Source organism: Neovison vison, chromosome 2 (assembly GCF_020171115.1).
Source record: "Neovison vison isolate M4711 chromosome 2, ASM_NN_V1, whole genome shotgun sequence".
In the NCBI taxonomy this organism is placed as follows: Eukaryota; Metazoa; Chordata; class Mammalia; order Carnivora; family Mustelidae; genus Neogale; species Neogale vison.
The window spans coordinates 218,050,691-218,076,668 of NC_058092.1; the positions used below are offsets into that span (position 1 = coordinate 218,050,691).

General features: G+C 42.3%; 1 protein-coding gene across 4 annotated transcripts in view; it reads right to left on the reverse strand.

The window, feature by feature from the left end:
* Positions 1–25,978, reverse strand: part of SORCS1 (sortilin related VPS10 domain containing receptor 1) — a 519,072-nt gene that overhangs the window by 131,000 nt on the left and 362,094 nt on the right. For all 4 annotated transcript variants that reach the window (XM_044240472.1, XM_044240471.1, XM_044240469.1 and 1 more), the window contains exon 6: positions 8,550–8,614. In XM_044240472.1, the coding sequence (XP_044096407.1) occupies positions 8,550–8,614 (65 nt within the window). The remainder of the gene's footprint in view (positions 1–8,549; positions 8,615–25,978) is intronic.

A 25,978-nucleotide genomic window follows, 5' to 3' on the forward strand; every position in this document is an offset into this window, starting at 1 on the left:
CTCATGTACATTTCATTACCCTCAGGGTTCCAGAACCCTCTGTGGCATGTACCAGTGAGAAACTGACACATGCAAAGCGGAGATTCCAGCTGTGGCCCCTTGAAAAGCCCAAGTTCAATACATTTCTGAGAAAATTATAAACTTAGATCAAATGTTCTCCCTCGACATAGAGACCGTGGCACTGCTTTCTTCTATGAAATCTCTCGATTTTGGTCCAGGATCACTTGCTAAATGTTGTCTTTTATGACTAGCCTTCTGACATTTAGGAGGCCATGCTTACTACAGGAAAAGTTCTGAGATCATAAATTTTTCACCAAGCACAAGACTAGGAATTAGGGACATGAAAGAGGCGAGAAGGACATAATAATTTAATACAAATACAGAAACACCACTTGCCACCTGCAATGAAGCAAGGTGAGTGCATCTCAGAAAGCAGTGCTGTGAGGGACACACTAATTCATACCTTTCCACAGATGGTCTACCCCGTGCCACAAGTTCTCCTGTGATGGCCTCTATTTCACTTTGCTTCACACAGAACTGTGGACCTGTTATGCCTCCCTGGCCTACTGTACTTGGGGGATAGAGACCACTTTACTATTCACTCTAAGGCCCAGAGGTAACAATGACCTGTGTGGGGGTGAAGGCGGGGACACCTGTGGAAGGCTTCCTGGAGGAGCTGAGAAAAGTCTGGAAGGTGGCTTGGAACAGTGGTAGGGTGAGTGATAAGGAGGACTCCAGGAAGAAGGAACACAGAGGCATGAGGGGAGGGTACAAGATGTGTTTGGGAAATGCTCCCTGTCCGCTCTGAGGAAGCCACACTGGAAATCCAGCTTAAGTTGAGAAAAGACATGAAGTTATATAGAAGGTCACACCAAGGCATGAAAAACCGAGAAGCACATTTGTTTGAAAAACTTCCCAAACTGAGTTAAAAAAGACAGGGGGAGAGGCAGGGTGCAGGAGGGAGCCTTAGGTTGGAGGGGGCGGGGGTTGGGAGGAAATGGTAGGAAAGGCAGAGGGAACAAAAGCAGGAATAAAAATGGGAAGGAGAGAGAGAGAGGAAGAGGAGAGATGAAAGCAGTTTGGTGCATGGGGGAGAAAACACAGAATTTTTTACAGGGTTTTTTGGGGGAGGGGTGAGTAATCTGCTTGGATGTGTTCACATGCTATGTGATTAATTTCAGGACAAAGAGTCAGTTCAAGGGATTGCCTCTGAGGCACCTGGGTATGTTCAACCCAGTATTTCTTCACTTAATAACTTTTTTATCACTCTCAATACCATATATCATACTTGGAACATGGTCAGTGTTCAACCAAGACCAATAAGGCACGTTTCTGCCTTTCCCGGTGAAATAAACAAAGATGACACGCTGGCCTGTCCTCTCCATATTCCTGGCCTTCCTGATATCCCCTGACCCTTGCCGAGCATGGCCATACTCTGTATCATTTGCATATACTGTTCCATCCTTCTGGAATACTGTTCCAGCTGTCTCCCTTCCTTTCATAACTACATGGTTCAAACATCAAATGCCACCTTATCAGAGATTCCTTCCTTGACATCCCCTCCCCCCTCAATCACTGCTCCCCTTGCTCTGCTTTCCTTTACTTCCTGGACTCAGCACCACTTGGCATTAGACATGGGTTTACACCCAGTATAAGGTCTTCTCTATCTACTAGGAAAACTCTATGAGAGCAGGGTCTTTGCAACTTTCCCTCCTATCACTACATCCAGGCCCAACAGTATCTGCTGAATGAATGCATAATAATAGGGCTTCAAATTCTAGCCCTGAGGCAGTGGCAAATTAATCACTATAAGCCTTGTTTTCCTCAAGGTTAAAATGAGAAAAATAACAATAGAGCCTACTTACAAGAATGGCGATGACTAATGCAACTGAGAAGTACCTAGGGCAGTAGTGGCGGAGGCAAATGATAAGGATATAATGCATGGTATTAGCATCACTGTTGCCTGAGAACGTACATGACCAAGGAAGGAAATGTATGAGTAAGTGCCAAGACCTTTATGACACTTTTTTTTTTTTAAGCAGGGGTGAGAAGCATTAGGAATTTTCTAGACACTTTGCCATCCATGTTGTATGGACTAGTGCTGTAGTGTCCTGCAGGATCCTAAAAACCCAGCAGAGATGCACTCCTCTGCTGTCGAGTGAAAGCCAGGGGAGAACAGGCTTCTTCTGTGCACTCTGTCCTCTCTTCTAAGCAGCACAGACCTTCTCCCGGCTGGCTGGGCCCCCAGCATGCAGGGGAAGTAACAGAGAAGTGTACAAAGAACGCACTCTGAAAGCCACCCAGCGGGGCCCATGACTACATGTTCCTGCCAGATTTTCACTGCTGTGTGGGGAGGCCTGTGTTACCGTGTTTCATGCTTTTCTGGTTGGTTTTCAGGCTGTCTTTAAGGCTACTCAATCAGAGAGGCCACACTGAAATCACGAGAAGTCAAAATCAAGAGGCTTTTGCAACATGAACAATGAGGGTCAGAAGGAGGCAAGCCAAGAGAGAAAGCCAGTGCAGGGCGCCTCTGTGCTCTCGTCCCTGACGCCTGCTGTGGGGGCAGGCGGAGAGGGGAAAGGCCCTTCCCCATGCTGGGGAGGAGTAGGGAGCCATCAGAATCTGCAGCAGCCCCAATTCTAGAAAATGTTAGCCTCTTCCCAGGTCCCACCTCAGAAACTGTTCCTAAATAAATGGACTGAAAAGAAGGTAAATCAAGGATATAAAACGTGGGGTCGAAAAATGCCAGTTGGTGGGCCAGGGTTGGGACCCTGGCTGGCGTGGGAGTGGCCAATTTGACATTTTAAAAAAATATATATATATTCGTATACAAAAGCCAAAGTGTTCATCTTCTCTGGAACATTAAAGAAATTTGACATCTTTTAAAGGTGCACTAATGAAGAAATACAAATAACCAAGAAAAATCAGTAAAAATTCTTAACCTCATTCACGATTAAATAAATGCAAATGAAAGCAATAAGGATATAGCTCGTGGCTCATCAGATGGGTTACGTTTAAGAAATCTTTGATAATGTCTCAGGCTATTGAGGGCTTGCAAATCCCAGCACCAACACAGTGACAGCGTGCAATGATGAAGCCATCTCAGAGGACAGTGCAACAAGGTCTGCTAAAATTTTCCAAGTATTCACTCTCAAACCTGGAACTGGCCATCTGTAGTTTCTCTTTCCAGCATTGCTTGCTGCCTGCACAAGTGTGAATGCTGACTAACCAAATCAGTAATATGTGTGTGTGTGTGTGTACAGATGTATTAGCACTGTGTGAAAGAGCCAAACCTCTACCGTTCTACTAATGAGAGAAAAGCTAACGAGAGCATAGCTGACTGCACAAAGTGTGGTTTTTTGTAGTCATTGGTCACAAAGGGGCTGCATTTACATGTGCTGATATGGGAAAATTTTAACTTGCTATTGTATTCCCCAGTGCATGTGGCATGGTGGTTTTAGAACACGAACGTATGTGTGTAGGTCTGTGTACTCATATGCATATTCACCTGTGTAAGCCCACACAATTTCTGGAAAAAATGTAGAAGAAACATTTAAAAAAAAAAAAAAAAAACATGCTGCACCTGGGGAATAGGAAGGAAGGTTAGGAAGAGGATTTTAGGGTTTTCACTTGATGCACCCGAGTACAACTTCTCCTTTTTATTGTCATTGCTGCTACTCTTGTGGTCATAAAGATAATCTATCTCTATACAGAGAACTGAAAGCACCCCATAGGTCACAGACTGAGGCCTATTGGGAACCGAGGTCTCCATCACAGCCCCTCAGCATTGCAGCCACCGTCCCCCAACCACATATTGCTGGCCAGCTGCTCATTATGGAAGCCGGCTGCAGCACTGGAAAATGGGAAATAGAATGGGATGTCCAGTTCTGACCCAAGACCAGAATCCGTGGGATGGTGGTTATATAAAGTTGTGAGTCTCCTTTGGTTTTTATTTCAGCTTGTAAAATGCTAGTCTGTGGTTCGTTTCAGCAAGAGTTTTTGGGCATTCATTTTCACAGTTGGTTTAAGGGCCAAGGTTGTTTCTCCCCAGTGAAAGAGATGAGTCCTTGTGCAGGTTGTTACGAGGTTACTTACTCATGCAAACAGACAATGAGCCCAGTAATTGTCCCCTGCCCCTTGTCCATGCTAGCACAGATCGCCACCAGTACTGAAATAGTCATGCCACTGACTATGGCTTTCATTTCAGAAGTGAAAGGGAGGAGTGATAAAGGTCAAAGTCACTGCAGGACTGCATTTCTTGCATCTCTTGCAAGATGATATATACAGATGTGCACAGAGAACTCTGCATCCCTGTGTAATTTCCATGTAAAGAATTCTGATCATGGTTACATTCTTGTCCTCCAAAATCCCGTATACCTAACACGCAGCGCACAATTCCAGGGAGTTAGTGAGGTTCTTAAACTTGTCTGTTAGCCCCTCAGGACTCTGGAGACCCTATGGCTAAAGCCCTTCTTTGAGAAGACTTGCTTATACAGGTAAGGTTATTTATTAAGTCAACAAATGGGTCAGTCTCTGACCTTTGTTTGTATAAAGAACCAAAATAAAATGAGATAAGGTTTTTCACAAAACTTTCAATCCAGCGGTTTGGTCAACATTATCTAACTACGTTCATTACATATGTATACAGCAATGTACCTATATTAGGTGAATCAATAGAAGATAGTGTCCTTTTTACGTTTTTAATGCACTGGGTGGCAGTTTTAATGTACTGACTCCATAGGATGCCTGAGAGCAGGTACATTCATACACACACGCCCAATATTTAAACAGTAAAATCTTTGTCTCTGGAGTGAGGACCTGTCAGGGTGTCCTCAATTAAATGTCCCCAATAACAAATGCCACATCCAGTAAACATGTTCAAAATTTTCCAATAATAATTCCCGTGATTGATTGTAATTGAGGCTGCTCTCCCCAGCCTTCCTCCCAAGGCAGAGAGGTAATGCAAGGAAGAATAACATCCTTGTCACAGTGTAAACTACAAGACATCCAGATTCCAGAGCACAGTGGCAGAAATGTCTATGACAGTCACAGACTGTCACGAAGCAAAAAAAAAAAAAAAAAAAAAAAAAAGCCCTCGGTATGGGGAGTTCAGGTGAAACAGAAATCGATTATAAAATGTAATCTAGGGAAATGTGAAATGAGGCTAAAACCGAACTTTGAATTAGCAAGCCCAGATAAGCCTTTGTAAACCACCCAATGGGGATAAGCCAAATAAGCTAGTGAGGGATTTTTCCTGTGTCAAAACAACTTCCTGGTTACCAAGTACTTTGAGGAAGAGGAAGGAAGAAAGAGGGAGAAAGAAAGAGAGAGGGAGAGGCTGGATATGATACTGAAAAAAAAAACTCTCTCTCTTTCTCTCTCTCTCTTTTCTCTCTCTTTTTTTTTTTTTTTTTTTTTTTTTTTTTTAATACCTAGGCAGGTCAGGCATTATGCCTAGATCCTTTATTTCAATTGGTAGGTAATTTTTTTTTCTGTTTTGTTTTGACAGGGATAACTTTTCAAATTAAATCCCTTTATTGAATTTTCACTCTTGGGTAGTTTCTGAAGATGCTGCCTTTGCAAAAAAAGTAAAATAAAATAAATAAAATTAGAACTGATCTATTTCATGCCATGTGAAAGCTGAGCCCGAGATGACAGTTTGGCATTATCAACCTTCATGGCTGCAGGGAGCAGAGGAATAATGTTGGGTGAAAGGGAAGGTGCACATCAGGGAAAATGACAGCCTTATTGTTTTCAGGATATGGGGTTGTGTGCACTAGATGCCACAAGCCAGAAGCGGTATTATCCCCAAAAGCTTGAAAATGAAAGCAATCTGGGATGTTACCAATTCCATCCAGGGCTTCCTGAACAAGACAGTGCAGTCATGGGAGACAAACCCTAAAGCTCTTTCATTAGTTTTTCGTTATGGGACTTTGTGACTCTAAACGTGTTCTGCTGACCGGCAGCACGGGTTTCACCTGGGAACTTATTAGGAATGCAAACTCTTGGGCCCCTGTTGAATCAGAACCCACGTTTTAACGAGATCCTTTTTTGGGCCATGATATGTCCAGATTTGAAATGCAATGCCCTAAAATTCTCTGACAGCTTAGTAAGTGACTTGGTCACCCTGACAACTGGCCAGCTATGTATTCACTCACTCAGCAAATATTTACTAAGCTCCATCTACATGCTGACACTGTGGCGTGTGCTGGAGACGTGATATTGACCACAGATACACACGGCCCCTCCTCTCCTCAAATTTAGAGGCCAGTTCATTGTAATTGATCACCATGGATGGTTCAGACGTAAGCATCCACTTCTATTTCTTAACTTCTTATTTTGAAATAATTTTAGACTCGCATAAAAGTTGCAAAAGCTAGTATAGAGAGTTGCTCTGAAGCCTCTCTTGGCTTCCCCCAAAGATAACATCCAGTAAAACCACAGAATGAAAGCAAACAATATATGAAATTGGCTTAGATTGGGAGTTCAAGAAAGACTCTCCTAAGGGAGGGATGCCTTCTCTGGTTCTGATATTGTTCTATTTTTTTTTTTTTTTGAAGATTTTATGCGAGCTCAACATTATTTCGAAACAAAAAGTTAAAAAAAAAATAGAAATGGCTGTTTACATCTGAACCATCTGTGGTGATTAATTACCATGAGCTGGTCAGGGAAGGTGGAAGAGATGATACTCCATGTGGAAGAACCAGCAAGTATCAGAGCCTCGTGGTGACACACAGGGCCCCGCCTGTTCTAGGAACTGAGAGCAAACCCACAGGCCTGCAGACAAGGAGTGAGGAGAAGACAGAGTGAGATGAGCTAAGGAAATGGGCAGGCACCGGATCATGCTGAGCTACGGGTCGAGATGAGAACTCTGCCCAGATGTCAAGAATCGTTCTGCCTAAGGAAAAGGCTGCTCTGGCTTTTCCAGAGCAAAAACTGGGCCTTGGAATCCAAGACGACATAATCAGGTCTGAGGCTGGAGTGGTGGCCACCAGAGAGAGCCCACTGAAGGGGTGGGGGAAGAGATCTGAACTGCTGCGTTCAATCTGTGTCAGGCACAGTGCTGGGCATATTACATATGGTAGTCCCGCCTGAGCTTCCAACGGGGGAAGGTGATGGTCAGCTTGGACCCTGATCAGTACTCCCCACGGATTTTGCCAAAGAATATATTCATTCCCCAGATGGGAAGGAAAACCTCTGGAAATGAAAAATCTCATGCCATGTGCACAGTAAGGAAGTGGGTGTGGTTTCTGGGGAGTCTGGAGAGCAGGGGTGACCTCCTTCTTCTGTCCCCAAGCAGGTAAGGTACAGGGATCTTCTGCTTTTGCATTCACCTGAGCTGAGGGCAAGTAGATAGGGACAAGGGAGAGTGAGGATGAAGTTTGTGAACTGTGAGGGATATTTGTCAAACAGGAAATGTCTCAAAAATTGGATTGTCACCCTCTAGCTCAGTGCTGGGCAGCCTCGTTGCTCTGGGGTACCTGCAGAGAGTCCGTTCTGTTCTCTCCTCTACACCTGAGACCTCTTTCTCCTCTCCCTGCCCCCCGTCCTTCCTCATCTCACCTCTTTTTCTTCTATGCTTTTCCCCCTGTCTCTTTCTTCGAACCCTTTCACCTGCACTGCCCTCTCTTAGGCGTGGCAGTACCCCTCCATGCCTTAGCCGTGCTAGAGGGCCTCCGGACCAAAGAAGGAGAAGGACACTTACGGAGCTGCTGTGTAAATATATTACTTCAACTTTCTATGCCTTAGTGTCCTCTTCTGTAAAATCAGAAAAACAACCTTCAAGTTGTGGTGGGGATTAATTGTGATAAAATATATAAAATGATTAGCATCCTTCCTGGTAGAGGGTAAGTGCTCGGCGAATGTTAGCTAGTCCAAGAACCACTATGATTAACTTATGTCCTTTACAGTTGAAGAAGGAGGCATGAAAAGTCTAAGTAGCTTTTTCAAATTACTAATTTCTCACAATTAGTGAGTGAACTTCTGAGTCCTTCGGACATAGGGTTGGACCCGGGACTGCAATTTTTTCTGTATCGTGTCCCCAAATCCACCCTGTCCACACAGAGTGCAGTCCCTCCTGGCAGCCGGCCTCACTGGGCAGCTAAGAACCACGGAAGCACCAGGAAACCCACTCAACCGACGTTTCCCTCCGCCTGTTTATGACAAAAGACGCCCAGGACAGTTCTCTCGTCCCTGTCCTTTCCAAGGGCTTTGTGACCTTCCAGACAAAGGAGTGAGATGTTACCTGGACCATATCTGACAAAATAAGGAAACCAGAAAAACAAATGAAAACAAAACAGCAGCAATAACATAATCATAACAAATAGCCAAAAAAACACTTCAGAAAAAAGAAATTGGGCCATTTCTCCATTACCTGGAAAGGGAAACACCTTGGCTGGATGAGAGATGCTGGGAATTGTTAAGGCAATTCTGGATCACCAAGGACATGGATTATTATTGCTGTGTTTTCCCTAGACACAGACTTGGCTCATGGCAGACTGATAAGACTAGCTTTACTACGAACATCGTGGAGAAGGTGAATTACTTACGACCATCTACAGTCCTGGCCTCAAGATGCACAAGATCTGGTTCCTTATTTGACCCCATCACAGACCTAAAAAAAATAAATAAATAAAAATTTAAAAATGGAGAAACAAGAAAAGGAAGACCAACATTAATGACTTCACATGTGCCTCAGAGAAACTCAGCGGAGCCCAGGACTACTAACGTTCATAGGATTTAACTACCGCAATCCTTGGAATACATCTGCTGTATTTATGTACATAACTTGACAGTAAAATTTCCACTTCAAATAAAAGCTATAATGAACTTTCATTTGATGAAGGCCAGGCTTAACTCTGACAAGGACACTGTGTGTTATTAGCTCCGACCTGCAAATGAGTCCTACACATGACACACATGTCCTCCTGTGACAATCTCAGTGACAGTATATTAGACTTTCAAGACTTATCAGGCAAATTCCAGGCAGGCTGCTTTCGCTGGGTGACTTGAACAGTGACTTCCATACCAAACTGACCTAATTAATTTTTTCATTTGAAATTAGCAGAACTATGTCCCACTATCCTATGCACTAAGAACAAATCATGTGACCCCCCCCCCCCCAGTGCAGGGCACAGAGGGCCTGTCCTCTGTATGGCTGCACCTGTGGGAGAGGAAAATGCAGATGTGCCTCACTTCACGGTATATGTTTGAAACCATATGTGTAAGTAAAATAAAATCAAAAGCAAAAGAAAAGTCTATTTAAAATGCCTTGGAGGTACCTATTATTTAGTGTAATCTTGAAGTGAGCCTTATTAAGTACAAAATAATTATTCCGTTACCTGAGCTATAATAGATAGTCAAATGTTGAATGAAAGAAGTAAGGAAATGAACGGAGGGAGGGAGTGTATAATGGTCTGTGAGCTCTTTGAAATAAGTAAATTAATCATTGTCCTAAGGGCATTCCCAAGAACTCTTCTTATTTGAACTCATTTTCTCAGCTCAAAGAGTCTGAAGCATAGCTAGCTTAGTCTCCCTTCATCTTAAGAAGTCTCCTAAAGGCCCTATTATCACTGTCAGTAACTTTTCTCTGATTGATACATGGCCTGAAATTCAGAGTCTACGCTTGAAACACTAAACCCCACTTTCTTCTCTCAGGCAGGAGAAATGTCCTAATAAGGGTTTGGTCATTTTCCCCCAAAGAGACAGGGGACGCACACTGGGACACTCCGCAACCTTGGACTCTGAATGAGGGCAGTCGGTGACATTCTTTTTTTTTTTTTTTTTTTAAAGATTTATTTATTTATTTATTTGTCAGAGAGAGAGAGAGAGAGAGAGCATAAGCAGACAGAATGGCAGACAGAGGCAGAGGGAGAAGCAGGCTCCCCGCCGAGCAAGGAGCCCGATGTGGGGCTTGATCCCAGCATGCTGGGATCATGACCTGAGCCGAAGGCAGCCGCCTAACCAACTGAGCCACCCAGGCGTCCCAGTCGGTGACATTCTGACCATGACTTCAGTTGCTGGTCCAGGGATGGTGGCTCTCCATTTCCCACACTGAAGCCCTGACTGGATGCATAGGTGACCTCTTCTGACGAGGCCACAGTCAGGAGATTAAGAAAGAAAACAAGCTCCCTAAAAGCCTTCAAACTAGAAATCTCAGCAGCTAACTGGTTCTTCATAAATTATAAATTATATTATTATTATAAATTATAAATTATTTCATAAATTATGGGTAGTTACACGCTGTTCACCTCCCACTGTGCCTGTTGCCCTGCTTCTTCCTTGAAATGACCAGCACTGGGATTCCCAGAAGGCTGGCATCCCAGAAACACAATGGTAAAACCTAGCATGCTGACCTACCTGCTTGGCTAATGGTGAGTGTCGATGGGAGACAAAATAATTACTCTGCATACAGTTGCCTCTTCCCATGTGCTCATGGCCCCAAATCAATTACAGAAGTTGTCTCTTAAGATCTTTTGTTATTTCTAAAGGCAGGAGCTGTTGTTTCAAGGGATGTTTCTGCTCTTACCAATTCACAGAAAGACACAGGAACAAAACAGAGCCCCTTGCTTCTCTAGAGTCTGCTGTGGCTAACCAAGTCCCCTTATATTGCCTAACCACCCCTCTACCACCCCCAGTCTGGAGTAAAACAACTGCAACAACAAAATAAAACTTTAAAGTCAAACCACATTTTTTTCCACAACTTTTATTTGCGGTTATGCTCATCCCTTTTCCTAGCAGTCTGGGAGAACCTCTAGATCTGCCGTCACAGATCATAAAGAATTATTGCCGCTTTTATTTTGTGGCATTGGTGAATTCTCAAAAGCTGAAGCCAAACAAAGCTAAATGTCTGCAAAGGTGCTCGTTTTAATGGCCCTGTCATTGACCAGCCACCTTGCAGAAGCATAATCACTGAAGCTGAGCACAAAGTATCATTCTCCAGCGCATTTATACATTTTACTTGTAACTGTGGAGCTGGGTGGTTATCTATATTAAGACCAATGATTGTGCTTTGCTTACTAATGAGGATAATAATGTTAACAGGTGGTTGCCCGTGTTTGGTGGGAGGAAAAAGCAGGGAGAGGATGGTAAAGGATACAAACTTTCAGTTATAAAATGAATGAGGTCTGAGGATGTAATGTACGAGGTGAGGAGCATAGTTGATAATGCTGTATTGTAAACTGAAATTTGTTAAGAGAGTAGAACTTAAGTATTCCCACAAAAAAAGAGAAAGAAGATAAGGAGAAAAAAGGTAAACATGTGAGATGATGGATCTGTTAACTTGGTTGTAGAAATCTTTTCACACTGCATATGTTTCTGAAACCATAACATTGTATACCTTACATATAATTTTATTTGTCAATTATACCTCAATAAGCCTCAAAAACATTAACAAGTAAACATAGTATAAACATAAAAGTTAATCCAAAAAATCCCCTCGATGATCTTCTTTCCAGAGTGAGATCTCAAGGAAGGCTTCAAGTATCCTTATCCATTAGGAGAGTAGCTGACTTCTGGTACTGAACACAAAAGGTTGGACACACTGGTTTTATGCTTCTAGATTACCCTGTATGTATGTATCTCCATCATGATTCATAATGGTTTGCTTGATCTCTCTGCATAAACCTCTCTTTTATTTCACTGAGCTCCCACAAGGCAGGTGCTGTGTTTTATCATGGAATTCTCTGTGCTTACTAGAGCACGGAGAAGAATGTTTCTTCAGTAAACATAGAGACAACATTTTTACACCAGTCAGTATCCACTATAATATCTGATATATTGGGTTGTTCAATTCTGGGACTCAAAAGGAAACTCTCTGTATTAGGAGATGAAAAATTTTGATCCAGGATCCTTTAATTATATAAAAAGGCAATAGGTCGTGGGATCTAATATATCTTTATATTGCCTGTGTGTCTATTTGAGAAAACGAATTCTCTTCTTCTACTAAAATTGCACAGAAGGACAGGGAAGTCTTCATGCCTTAGCATGTACTGGGTATCGGTCTGGAATTCCCGCTTACCCTTATCCTACGTCTGTAACTCTTTCATTTTAGTATTTTTTTCCCATTTCATGTGTACAATAATCCAACGATCCCATACATTTTTCAGCTTTCATCAGGCTAAGTGTACTCTTCATCCTCTGTGTGTCTTTCACTCACCCGACCACCTACCTCCTCTCTGGCAAACAGCAGCTTGTTCTCTGCATTTAGGAGTGTTTTTTGTCTCTTTTTTAATTTGTTGACTTTTTATTTGTTTCTTTCTTAAATTCGACATGAGTGAAATCATATTTTCCGTTCTCTGACTGACCTATTTCATTTAGCATTATACACTCTGGATCCAACCACGCTGTTGCAAATGGCAAGATTTTATTTCTTTTCTTTTTGATGGCTGAGTAAACTTCCACAGTAGAAATGTACCTCAAATTTATCCATTCATCTATCAATGGTCACTTGGGCCGCTTCCGTATCTTGGCTATTATAAATAATGCTGCAATAAATTTTACAACTATCAGAATGGATAAAATAAAAAACATAAGAAATACCAAGTGTGGGCAAGGATGTGGAGAGAAAGGAACCTTGGGCACTGTTTGTGGGAAAGCAGGCTGGTGCAGCCACTATGGAAAACAGAATGAAGTTTTCTCAAAAATTAAAAAGTAGAGGGGTGCTCAGTGGGTTAGAGCCTCTGTCTTCACCTCTGGTTATGATCTCAGGGTCCTGGAATTGAGCACCGCATTGGGCTCTCTGCTCAGCGGGGAGCCTGCTCCCCCACCACCCCTGCCTGCCTCTCTGCCTACTTGCGATCTCTCTCTGTCAAATAAATAAACAAACAAAATTAAAAAAAAAATTTAGAAGTAGAGTTACTATATGGTCCAGCATTCCATTGATGGGTATTTGCCCCAAGAAAGAGAAAACAGTAATTCTAAAAGATATAAGTACCCCGTCCCTTCTTAACTCTTAGTCTGCATACCACTATAGGCTCAGCAGCAGATACATGAAGAAAATAGACTTCCCAGTGAAGATGCCGCTAAGACTAAGTTGTTTACTCCTTCTGAGACTTCTAGAATCATGTGCATACTTGTGCATAGCATAATTTAGGCCATGTTTCTATTGGTGACTCACCTCTCTACCCCTCTTATTGACCAATAAGGTCAAACCTTTCTGTATTTCCGTGCCAGGTACCGTGCATGCCAAGTACAGCTACTGAATAAATGTTTACTGAATGCTTTGGAAAAAGAAGTACACAACCAACATGCAAGCATTTACCAGTGTATTTGTGTATGTGAAATCTGGTGAGCTACTTAACATCCTTGTGCTTTTATTATTGTTTTAATTGGTAAAATGAGGCTAAAATAAGTTTTCCTAGAATATATATCTTAAAGCACTTAGCGGAGTCCTTGTACACGTAAAGGTTCAGATATGCAGCTGATACCTTTCTTCTTTTTTTTCCCCTTTCTTATTTGAGGAGGTGGGTGGGGAATGTAAATACCCATCTAAAAATTAAAGCTAATGCTGGTAATAAAAGTATCTTGAGATTTCATGGATACCCCACTAGCCGAAGTAATTTATCATTATAACTCAAAAGATTAAAAAAAAAAAGAGTCCACAGTCCAGAGATCAACTATATGAATAAATAAAATCACATTTTTTTTTAAAGATTTTATTTATTTATTTGACAGAGAGAGATCACAAGCAGGCAGAGAGGCAGGCAGAGAGAGAGGAGGAAGCAGGCTCCCTGCTGAGCAGAGAGCCCGATGCGGGCCTCGATCCCAGGACCCTGAGATCATGACCTGAGCCGAAGGCAGCGGCTTAACCCACTGAGCCACCCAGGCGCCCTAAAATCACATTTTTATTCAGTGAAACATTCCAAGCCCCTAATACATGGTAAGCATAGAGGCTATGGATTCCCTGTCCTTAGGAGCTTTAGAGCTAAGGAGGAGTTCTACAGTCCCCCATGTAACGAGAGTGCTCATATTCAAGGTGCTACTTGAAGACGTAAGAGGAATGACCTTTCACTTGCAGACAGAAACCCATGGGAGAAGGAAGGCCCAGAAATCCTTTAGAGTAAATGATCTCAATCTTCAGGGATACGAAATAATGTGATCAATGGACAGAAGAGGTGGAAGAATATTCTATTTAGAGATAAATAGCAAATCAAAGAAAGGATGGCCCAGATGGGCGTCTACTAGCAAGTCAGTGGATCTAATGTTTTCAGAGTAGAGCAGTAGAAAATAAAATCCAAAGTTAGGCAGGGGTCCAATCATGAAGCACTCTGTGCATCATGCTAAGGTTTTTTATTTGATCCTAAAAGCCATGAAATGCTACTGAAGTAAGTGAAGTGAACATAGCTATAAATAGCTAAAAAGAAGAACTTCTGTCCCCACCTACACGTGGGCCTCCCTGTGCGTGGAAAGGAGAAGGTGAAGTCCCTCAGGCTAGGCTAGATCCAGCTCTGTGGTTGAAAACAAGACCAAGCCAGCCTCACCATCCTTGCTTCCAGCATCTTAAGTTGGTGTTCACATGTGGCAGCCAATTCTGAATAAAGTCTGAGGATTATTGGAGTCAAGAACACAAACAAAACAATCACACCCTGGTATCAGGCACCATGATGTTCGAGGTGCAGCATCAGCCTTCTGAAATGCAATCACCAAATGCAGCCTTTGTAGACATTTTCTGCAGAGAAACTCACAAATGTCACCAGTTTATCATTCCCCTGGCATTTTGTCCGAGTTTATACCAGTTTAATATAGTGCTCAATAAATGCTCCAGAGCCACAAGATGTCCTCATATAGAAAACCGCAGAGCAACTATTAAAAAATAAATACCATGACGGGTTAGCACCTATTTATTCAGATTTAGAACTGCAGTTAATGGCGTATGGAGGAAGGAACAGGGATCTGCAGAGTAACAGGCTGGTGAGTTGGAGACACTGGCCTTCTTTTGGTTTTAGAAGGAGCCTCAGGTTCCCGCAGGCTCTCTCTATGAACAAAGCCCCAAGAAGCAAGTGGTTCTATGCGCTGGAGAGAGAAGCAGCAAAAGCTTGCAGGTATTAGTGGCTGGCTCCCTTGATTTCCTCTTCTGGAGCCAAGGGTTTCCCCTTTCCCTGGCCTCACAGTCAGACTGTCAAGACACAGGTCGTCAGGAGAGTCCTGCCTAATGCAATGACTTTCATTCTAGAACAAAGCAGCTTATCCTGAGGTCTCATCTCCTGTCCACGTTGGGAGAATGGGCTAGAAAAAAATTAAAAAGCTGCTTCAAGGTGTCATTTTAGCCTCTCTCTTAGTCCTAAGAAACATGCTCGCTTGATTTCTTCCGTCTCCACACTGTCACACTGGTTTCCCAGAGCCAATAAATACACAAAACAAAACAAAACAAAAAACCATAAACAAACAAAAAGATGCTTTTTATGCTTAAATGCATAAATGGCTGCTGAGAATCACCATGGCTAGCATCTTGAGGCCCATCAAATTCTACCTTTTGCCATCCTTACTCCCCCCAAAGCCAAAAGCCCAATTGTTGAATGAGGTGTTGTCTGCAACAAAGTGTACGTGAGTATTTACGGGTGTGCGTGCGTGCGTGCGTGTTTACAGGAGCAAAGTGAGGAATGGGGTATCTGACTCAGAATGAAGAAATGAACACGAGGTGCCTGGGTGGCTCAGTCGGTTAAACAGCTGCCTTCAGCTCGGGTCAGGATCCCAGGATCCTCTGCTCAGGGGGGAGCCTGTTTTTCCCTCTCCCTCTGCCCCTCCCCCAACTCATGCTCTCTCTCACTTGCTCACTCTCACTCTATCTCAAGTAAATAAATAAAATCTTAAAAAAAAGAAAAATGAAGGAATACAAAAAGCTCAGGAAGGTAGTAAAGAGATGAGGATGTTTGTTGAACAAAGTCCATGATGGAAAACAAAGCTGAAAGTTGCAAGAGCCAGACTGAGCAACAGGCAACATGTTTCCTCAGACATCACAAAGACCAGCTCCAAGCTGGTCCGACAAGCCCTTAGGCTACAAGGCTCCCCCTCCCCGCACTTTCCCCTTCTCTCATTTAATGGCTTTACTACTTCTTCTTCTTCTTCTTTTTTAAGATTTTATTTATTTATTTGACACACAGAGAGAGAGATCACAAGCAGGCAGAGAGGCAGGCAGAGAAAGTGGGAGGAAGCAGGCTCCCTGCTGAGCAGAGAGCCCGATGCAGGATGCAGGACTCGATCCCAGGACCTGAGATCATGACCAGAGGTGAAGGCAGAGAGGCTTAACCCACTGAGCCACCCAGGTGCCCCAACGGCTTTACTTCTAAAACCACCAATTCATTTCCCATTCTCTTCTTATTTCCCCACGGTCGGGGCCCCTTTCCTTGCCATCATTGTTCCCTGAACACAGGACGAGGGGATCTAGAGGACCCAGGGAAGATGACCAGATCACCAGCCCGGTCCTCAGACAAAAATCACTATGCCAATGAGATACAGAGAAATATATTTAAAATGATCAAACAGTTTGGGACTGAGGTAAAGGAGTAGGTCAAAATATATTTTTTTAATACAGCTTCTTTTTATCTCTTTAAACTATAGTGCTATTGTACTCTATGCATTTTTAGCAACTTGTTATTTTACTCTAATCCATCTTGGAGGCTGTTCCATGCCAGAACGTAAAACTAATGGGATAGATCTCTAACCACTATATTGCAATTTATTAAATGAAAATACCCAATTTGTCTACCTATTATCCATTGATTGATCCAAAGCAAAAATGTATCAGAAATGAAAAAAAAAAAAAAAACCCACTGAAAACACACAGACAAAATTCATAATAGCAGCCACCTCTGAGAGGTTTTTGAATTGGGCGTGACAAAGAGACCACTATCCTTATCGATAATTGAAAAATTTTTGCAATGTATTCACGCATTACCCTTATAATTAATATTAATAAATTGGTACTATTATGAACAACAAGAACGTTTCTTCAATGTGGAAAACAGTCTACGAGTAGACATATAGTTAATGTGCGCAGGTCAAAAAGGGGTAGAGGGGAGGAATGAGCGAAGTGAGTATGGAGAGAAGACCTGGACTATTCTCGAACGTCAGACCACTTGCAACTCTGCCATCACCTCACCACAAGGGCTCGGAAAGCTCATGCTGTGGAAGAGCTGCGGCAGAGAGAAGCAATGCAAAGGACCTCAGCAGGTGTGTGTTTGTGTTGATCGTAAATTCGGAGCAAGAGGAGGAAGGTGTGGGCCGACATTTGGCTTGGGACTCAGGGGCCTCGGTTAGAGAAGACCAGGAGAGGACAGAACCTCATCATTTCCCCCTTTCTTTCCCTTCCTGTTAAGGACAAAGAGCTTCAGACTAGAGGGTAGTATGTAGAAGGACTGAAATCTGAGAATTTTGCTGCTGGAGACAATCTGGCCTAGAGAAATAATATTCTATAAAAGAATTCCAAAAACAGCAATCTCCAAAGTTTTGGGCTGAACATATCAAGCAGGGAAAACAAAAATGAGCACATGCCAATATAGGAAGATTGTCGGTTGTAGGCTGAGGAAAGGTACGAGGGTGCTTACGCTTTAACTTTAGGAAATATACACAAAATAGAAAGTAAAATAGTAAAAAACCCCAGGAATTATAGGATCTTCTCCCTACATCTCAAAGAATCATCTCGCACACTCCGGGGTGCTGCTGTGGGTCCCTCACCGTGGACTAGACTGTGGATTCCTGGGTTATCTTTAATCTTTAGCACCCAGAAGAGCAGACAGCTGATCCTCAATTAAGGTTTTTTTTTTTTAATATTTTATTTATTTATTTGACAGAGAGAGATCATAAGTAGGCAGAGAGGCAGGCAGAGAGAGAGGAGGGGGGAAGCAGGCTCCCTGCTGAGCAGAGAGCCCCATGCGGGACTCGATCCCAGGACCCTGAGATCATGACCTGAGCCGAAGGCAGAGGCTTAACCCACTGAGCCACCCAGACACCCCTCAATTAAGTTTTTTTAATGAACGAGTGAATAAATTCAACAAATATTTATTAAACACCGACAATATGCCAGAGGCAATTCTAGGTGCTGAGGGGTTAGGACTGATTTAAACAGGATAATCCCTGCACCTCATAGAGCTTCCATTTCCAGACAGAAGACAGGGAAGGTATAAATAAAATGTAAATACATATCAGGTGGTGATAACAACATTTACTAAAACTTGTGTGATAAAAAACACATATATACACAAACTATAAGAAGCTTTAACCATGTCAAAAACACTACTGTCATACGGCATTAATCAAAGGCTGGTGTCCATCTGTTAAGTGTGGAATTGATATCATAGCGGGATTGCAAGGCTGTGACCTTGTTGGCATCCTGCTCATCAACTGTCAACAACTCGGATAAGAACACCTATTGTGTGCCCACAAAAGTCACACCCAACACAAACTGAGGAAACATAATGACAAGATAACAAAGGTGGTGGCAGCTCTGAAAGCAAGTCACTTGCCTCAGGACCTACAGCTCATTAATGATGTGATCAGAAGAGAATTTAGGCTAATTTTTCTACAGCTCCGAGTATCCTCTGTGAAAAGGATATTAATAATAAGACTTAATGAAAACATAGTCGTGGAGAGTCAAAGAAAGAGTAGGTGTGGCATCACTGCAGTCAGCAGCATGAATTAAGGGGTCCTTCAGAGATGGAAAGTCTGTTAGAGATAACTTGTCTGAATACCACATGTCACAATTAAGGAAGTTACAATTTGCTTCAAGAGAGGAAATATGTTATCCAGGGTCATGCCACTCAGAGAGCACCAAGGCTGGAAATACTAACCCAGGTTCTTGACTCACTCCAGTGATCCTTCTCAAGAAAAAAATTCATTTTCTTTTTCTTCTTCAGTGTCTTATATCAAAAAATTCAAGAGAAACGATGGCAAAACTTCAGACAATTTGACATCCTAGAAGGGTCATGTGTTTCTCTGGCTTAAATGTTTGTGTATCCCCCAAATTCATACACTAAAACCTAATTTCTAAGGAGATAGGATTAGGAGGTGAGGTCCGTCCCACGGAGGTGATGAGTGCCCACGTAAAAGAGGCCAGAGAGTGCCCCCTTGCTCATGGTAGCATGTGAGAACACAGCAAGAAAGGAACCAACCATCCGCAACCCAGAAGAGGGCCTTCATCGACCCCCAGCACACTGGCACCTTGATCTCAGACTTCAGGCCCCCCAAACTATGAGAAAGATACTTCTGTTGTTTATATAAGCCATCCAGTCTGTGGTATTTTGTTATAGCAAAACAGAGACATGTGCGGACCAACAGAGACACGTGCGGTGGCACTAGGGTAGCCTGGACCTAGGCATATTTGAGACAGCACCATGTCTTGAGAGCCTGGAAATAGCCTGGAATCCAGTTTAGTTTAGATCCTCAAATATCAGCCCCTCTAAGTGTGAAGGTGATTTCTCTGAAGTGACTTGAAAAATGACTCATACATGTTGACCCTTGTGAGAAACCCAGTGTTAGTCTCCACACTGGACTGCCAGGTCCCTGGTCCTCACCTAAGGCCGGTTTAACCATCCTCGTATAGCTCTGCTCTGCTTTTTGAACCTGTTATGAAACAATGACATTCTCTTGCTTTGTTGCTGGGTATCAATACTGTGGAAAAAAAACACCGCAAAAGGCCACAACTTACAAGCCCCTCAATGGAGACGGGAAAGTGACCCAGTCAGTAAAGCTTGGAAAGGAGCAAGGACGGAATCTGGAGAGATAAGGAAGCAATCAGATTCACCCTTACAGCAGGGGCACAAATTCCTGGGGTATCAAACGGCAGTTACTCTCCTCAGCACTTTGTCTATTCACAAAGAATCTCTGGAGTGCTGAGTACAAGGGGTCAACGGATTTTGTGAAAATACTTTGAAGGCCATGCCAGGGTGCCTTTGAACTGTACTAACTGCTTGGCTAAGGAAACTCATGTAATGATAGAAAATGTAAAACATACCTTCTATTTTTTTTTTTTTTCCTAAATTAATACTCGGGCATGGATGCAAATTCTAAAGTTCCCGTCGAAAACATCTTAGGGTGACAGAAGGAGAAGAGAGGGAGACAGGGAGGAGGCGTGAGAAGGAGGGGAAGGTGCGTGGAGACAGGAGGGGCCATGAAAGGAGATGAGAAAAAGAAGACAAAGAAGAAGAAAAAGAAGGGGTAGAGGAAAGGATAGAGATGGGAGGAGGAGGGCTGGGAGGGGGTAGAAGAGAGACGCCCTTCCAGGGGGCTGGGCTGCAGGTCCCCGTCCTGTTCATCTCCCACCACCACCCACCCTGAATTCCAGATTCTGCCCGCTGGGAAATAGGCTTGACTGCTCTGCTATTCTTCTAATTGGCATAATTATTAAAATAGCACTTCTTTCAGAAATCTAATGATAAAAATATTACGTGCTCAACTAAAACACAATGGAAAGTGGACCAAAGTACACAAAGGGAAACAAAACATTCACACAGTCCTTCCATCTGGAAACAATCCCCTTTAACGTTTTGTCGTTGATCCTTCAGAGTACTTTTTCTAGTTCTGTAGGTCTTCCTTTTTTAAAAAAAACAACTTTCCCATCACACCTTTAACGCAGCATAGCATAGCATGCTATAGTGTTGGAATGCACTACTTTGCCGGCTGTACAACATTCTGTAACTTACTTAACTGCTAGGCTGACCACAGACAATTGGGAGTGTCTACACACACTACTGCACTGATTATCTTTGTAGGTAAATATTTGCATGTTTCTCTTAATCTTTCAGTTTTTCAATAGGGAGGATTATTAAAAGAGGGGATTTCATTAACACAAAGAAAATGAGCATTTGTTTAAGACTCCTGATACCCTGTCCAACTGTCCTGCAGAAAGTTCATATAAATTATCCTAAGAGGAGCATTTGAGTGTCCATTTCCCAAGCCCTCACTAGGGCTAAGTATTATCTTCTCAAAAAAACTATCCTTTAGATAGATTAATAAATGGCATAGTCTTTTCAATTTTTATATCCTTTATATTTTAATTTATTTTCTATTTATGAGATTCAACATTTTCTTTTCTTGTGTCGACTGCCGGTTCATGTTCATGAGACTTCTATCGGCCGAGATGTTTTTATTCAAATTTTCATTTATAAGAGGGGTTAAACTGTTGAGGGCATTTACCCACTCCTTGTGTGGTCTTTTTCATATATTTTTTAACTGGTTCATTTGGAACCTGAATTGTTTGTTTTGGTAATTACTGATTTTATTTTTTTAAAGTGATCTCTACACCCAACCTGGGGCTCAAACTCACAACCTTGAGATGAAGAGTCACATGCTCTACCAACTGAGCCAGCCAGGCACCCCTGTCTTGGGAATTAAACTCACTGTTGAACAAAAAAGCTAAGTACCCTTTCACAGAGGTTTGTTTTTTGGTGGGGAATAGCAAACCTTGCTTTTTTCTTAGGTGAGGACAAAGAAGATGGGGGAAAGGGAGGAATAAGGTGAGTGTGTGTGTGTGTGTGTGTGTGTGTAATGATGAGTACCTCCAAGTCACCCTTCTTATGGTGAAGGTGGTAGCAGATACCCAACAATACAAACTGGGGGGAGCCCAGAACTGTGGGGTCAGGGTGGGGGGGAATTCTCTTCTTTAGGACCAATAAAGAGAATGCGTCACTTAGAAAATCCATTTCCTTCTGAAATCTTCATCTCAGGTCAGACCCTAAAACATTCCTTTAACAATAATTTTCCTAGGCACACAGATCTTGCCCTTAAATAGCAGGTGGTACCTTAATGGTGTACTAGCATCTGATAGGGACTGGGTATCCTCGAGGTTCGAGTGAGGGCACAGAGGTACCTGAGGTGAAGAATGGACAACAAATATAATCCAGAGTTGGACTTACTCACCAACTTTTCTGGTCACCTTGCTGGGTGACCAACTAACCGATGGAATAAGTGAATAACTGGTCAGGATGGGGCAGTTATTCCTTATAAAATTCCAATTAATACACATACAAGAAATCACCAAAATAGAAAATTTCCATTAGGACACCACAGAAGTCACTGCTGCAGGGCAAGATCCATGGATGGATGTGGAAATTAGTGGACAAAATGCATAGCTTCAAAGTACCTCTCCCCAAATATTTATTAGATGTTCACATAATTTCTGATACTCTTCCTGACAGGAGGTGGAGCTCAATTCTCTTTCCCTTGAGTATGCACTGGACTTAGTAACTTGCTTTTAACCAAGAGAGAATGCAACAGGAAAAAAAGGAACTCTGCAATGGAGAAACCTCCTACACCCTACCTTCGTCAAGTGATCAAGGTTAATATCAGCGGTCATAAGACATAATGAGATCGTATACTGTTTGATACGCTGTCATGAGAAAGGCACATCATTTCTGTGACATTCTTCCCCACAATCTATATAACCCTGTAATCATGAGAAAATATCAGTCTAAGCCAATTTGCCGGACATTCTAAAGAGATCTGACTAGTACACTTCAAACCTGTCCAGGTCATCGAAGACAAGGAACAACGGAGGACCAAAGAGACTAAAAGATGTGACAAATAAGTGTCATGTGGGATTCTGGATTAGATCCTAGATCAGAAAAAAAGGGGGCATTAGTAGAAAACCCGGGGGGATCCAAATAAAATCTCTAGTTTAGTTGACAGCTTTTTACCAATATTATTTTCTTAGTTGTAAGTACTGCTCCACAGTTATAAAACATGTTAACTTAGGAGAAGCTGACTGAAGATCACATGGGAATTCTCTGTCCTTTCTTTACAATTCTTCTTTTATTGTAAATACTTTGAAATAAAAAGTTAAAAAGGAAAAAAAAAAAAAAACTATACCCAAATCTCCTAAGGATATACTCAAGTATAGCAAAGCTACTATAAATAGGAAAGTGATCTATTCTTTCTGTTTTTTCTTTTTTTTTTTTTTTTAAGATTTTATTTATTTATTTGACAAATAGAGATCACAAGCAGGCAAAGAGAGAGAAGGATGCGGGCTTCCCATTGAGCAGAGAGCCCGATGCGGGGCTGGATCCCGGGGCTCGATCCCAGGACCCTGGGATCATGACCTGCGCCAAAGGCAGAGGCTTTAACCCACTGAGCCACCCAGGCGCCCCCTTTCTGTTCTTTCTAAATCACTGTCACTCCATGGAATGGATGGGTCGTGGCATTTTATCACATAAAGCAGGTAAACCACTGTAGCATTTCAGGTACTCTAAGTTTATGACTCACAGATTTTAATCATCACAAAAAAGAAAGTTATCCTATTTTTAAAATGGTAAGATTGGAAAAAATGGTTCTTAGTATTGAGATGTTCTTATTCTTTATTTGTTTACAAGTAGAAAACAGTGTGGATAGCCAGGGTTTTTACTAACCCTAGGGCTGCCCTGGTTACTAGGAGAAGAGTCTGATTACCTCTGACAACACACATACGTTGGCTGAGGAATGTTGAAGTGTGAGGGTGAATGGGAAGCGGTGGCCAATGTGGCTATATAGGCTGTGTCTGCTTTGGGTTCCTCTCTTAGGCACCTTGTCTTCCTTGGTTACTGAATTACTCAGGAAGGCTAACTACTCATAGAAGGAACATTCTAGAAGAGCTTAGTTTGTTCCCTGGGTTAGTGATGCAGAAGCTATTCCAGGCACATAAATATTCTAACAAGTTTCTTCTTGTCACAGTAGAGTCACAAAATTGCTCTGTTCAGCACATGATGATGGCTTTGTAATTCAATTATTGGTAGAATTTGTCTTCTGGTATTTATCTGCCTTAAACTTTGGGCGCTCATGGAAAACCCTTTGCCATAAATTTCATAAATGCTGCAGCAGGTTCTGTCCTCCACCTCAGGGCACATCTTGCCATGCCTGTGAAAACCTTGACAGCTTTCTCTAAATTATGGAATTGCTTTGTTTAGAGATGTTGATGTTTTAAGTGCCAGAGCCAAACAATAAAAAACAGTGGGACAGGTCCATTTCCTCTGGTTATTCTCTTCGGAGAAAGAGAGATTCTGACAAAGTTCCTTTCTAACCCAAAGGACTGTTTTCAGCCATTTATCTTAAAATTATGTAGAAGGAATTCCTGCAACTCATAGGAGGTCACATGGGATAGCATCAAAATTCTCTAAACATCCTGATAAAATTCTTAACACATTCACAGACACATCGGGGCTGGCTGGGCGTCTACATGGATTCACTAGTCTAAGAGTTGGTTTTAGGATCTTCCTCTGCCTCCTCCGCCTCTCCTTCCTAATTAGGCAAATGAGCGGATTTCTGTGTCATTCAACCATTCTGTTTAGAACTTTCCATCCCATATCTTATCAGTTACCTACTAAAACAACCTCACCCAATTTTTGATCTGAAAAGAGGTATCTATGGTTACCTCATCCCCATATTCGTTTTCCAATTTTCATGTATTCAATAAATATTTATTGAGCACCTATTTTGTCAATTCAAAAATGCTCACTTTTTTTCCCCATTTTAACATTTCTTAAATCAGTATCTTATAATCATCGAAATGATAAATTTTATCAATTTTTTTTGACAATACAGAAAGCAGAGGTGTATCTTCATTTGATGGGACTTCAGAGCTGATGGTGTAGGGTGTGTGTCAGGCAGTGTTCCAAGTACTTCCCTGTACCAGCTCTTCCATCAATTTTTTCTCATCTTTGTCCTATCCACAGACAAGTCCCTTTCCTTAGAAGCCATTTCCCCAGAATATACCTCATCATAATTTAATATGAATATATATTTGTGTGTCTATCTTCTTTTTCCTTCTCCTCCTCCTACTTCTCCATGTTTTAACATGAGATGTGCTAACAGTGGCTGACCTTACATCTCACTGTTTTGGATTACAGAATATAAAAAGAGGAAGCATGACTCAGCTAGGAAAGGAACATCACCCAACAACCATGTGACATATGCAAATCTTTCTCATCTTTTGGGGAGGCATTTATCATGTTTGAAACTGTATGAAGGACAATCCCACCCTTGTAGGTTGAAGCATAACTGTGTTTTTATTTTTCTTTGCAGATCATATATGGTTTTACAAGAGGTATTAGGTACCAAGTTTTTAGACTGCAGTGACATTGTCCTGGATCGCCTTGGCCAACCTACAACTATCTTTCCCAGGGTGTCCAGATAGTTTCAGACTAGAACTGACCAAAAGGAAATACACATGAGATGTGGAAGACAGGAGGGGAGCAGCAGCCAGTTCATTCTGAAGGCTGTTTCGGTTCAAGGTGCAGGGAGGCAGTGACAAAATCCAGGGCTGACCTCTTGCCTTCCTGCCAGCAACTCTTCCATTTTGCCAGCCCTGTGCCCTCGGGCCACAGGCCAGATGTCTGGCTACAAGCTCCCAGAGGGATATCTCAACTGCAGTCCCCCCTCAGCAGCTGCAAACCCTGCGAGGGCAGGGACTGTGTTTCTAGTAGGTTCACAGCCAGGAGTTACAGCTCAAAATTACTCACTCAATTGATATAAATTAAATGAACTAAGTAACAAGGGCTTTTAGGTAATTAAGAAACTATAAAACTAAATGCTAAGCTGATTTATCCACTGTTCCTGATTCTGGGGCAACAGAAAAGCAAAATACATGTTTGCATTAAAAACCTATTAAGGGGTGCCTGGGTGGCTCAATGAGCTAAGCATCCAACTCTTGATTTCAGCTCAGGCCATGAGCTCAGGGTCGCCGGATCAAGCTCTGTGTCAGGCTCCACACTAAGCATGAAGCCTATTTGAGATTCTCTTTCCTTCTGCCCCTTCCCCCACTTACATGCGCTCTCTCTTAAAAAAAAAAAATTCCTATTGAAAATATAAATTGTGGAACTGGATATCAAAATGAGATTGTCACATTCCTGAAACGAATGCCCAATTCTTCCTTCTTCCTCTTTTAAATGACAGTTAATATTCACTCATTGTATTACATGGGTCTGGAGTTTAACCTGAGTTCCCCTTTTAATCCTGACAAGTAGATAAGGAGGACTGTACAATGATGCCCGATACACAGATGAAGACTGTAAGACTT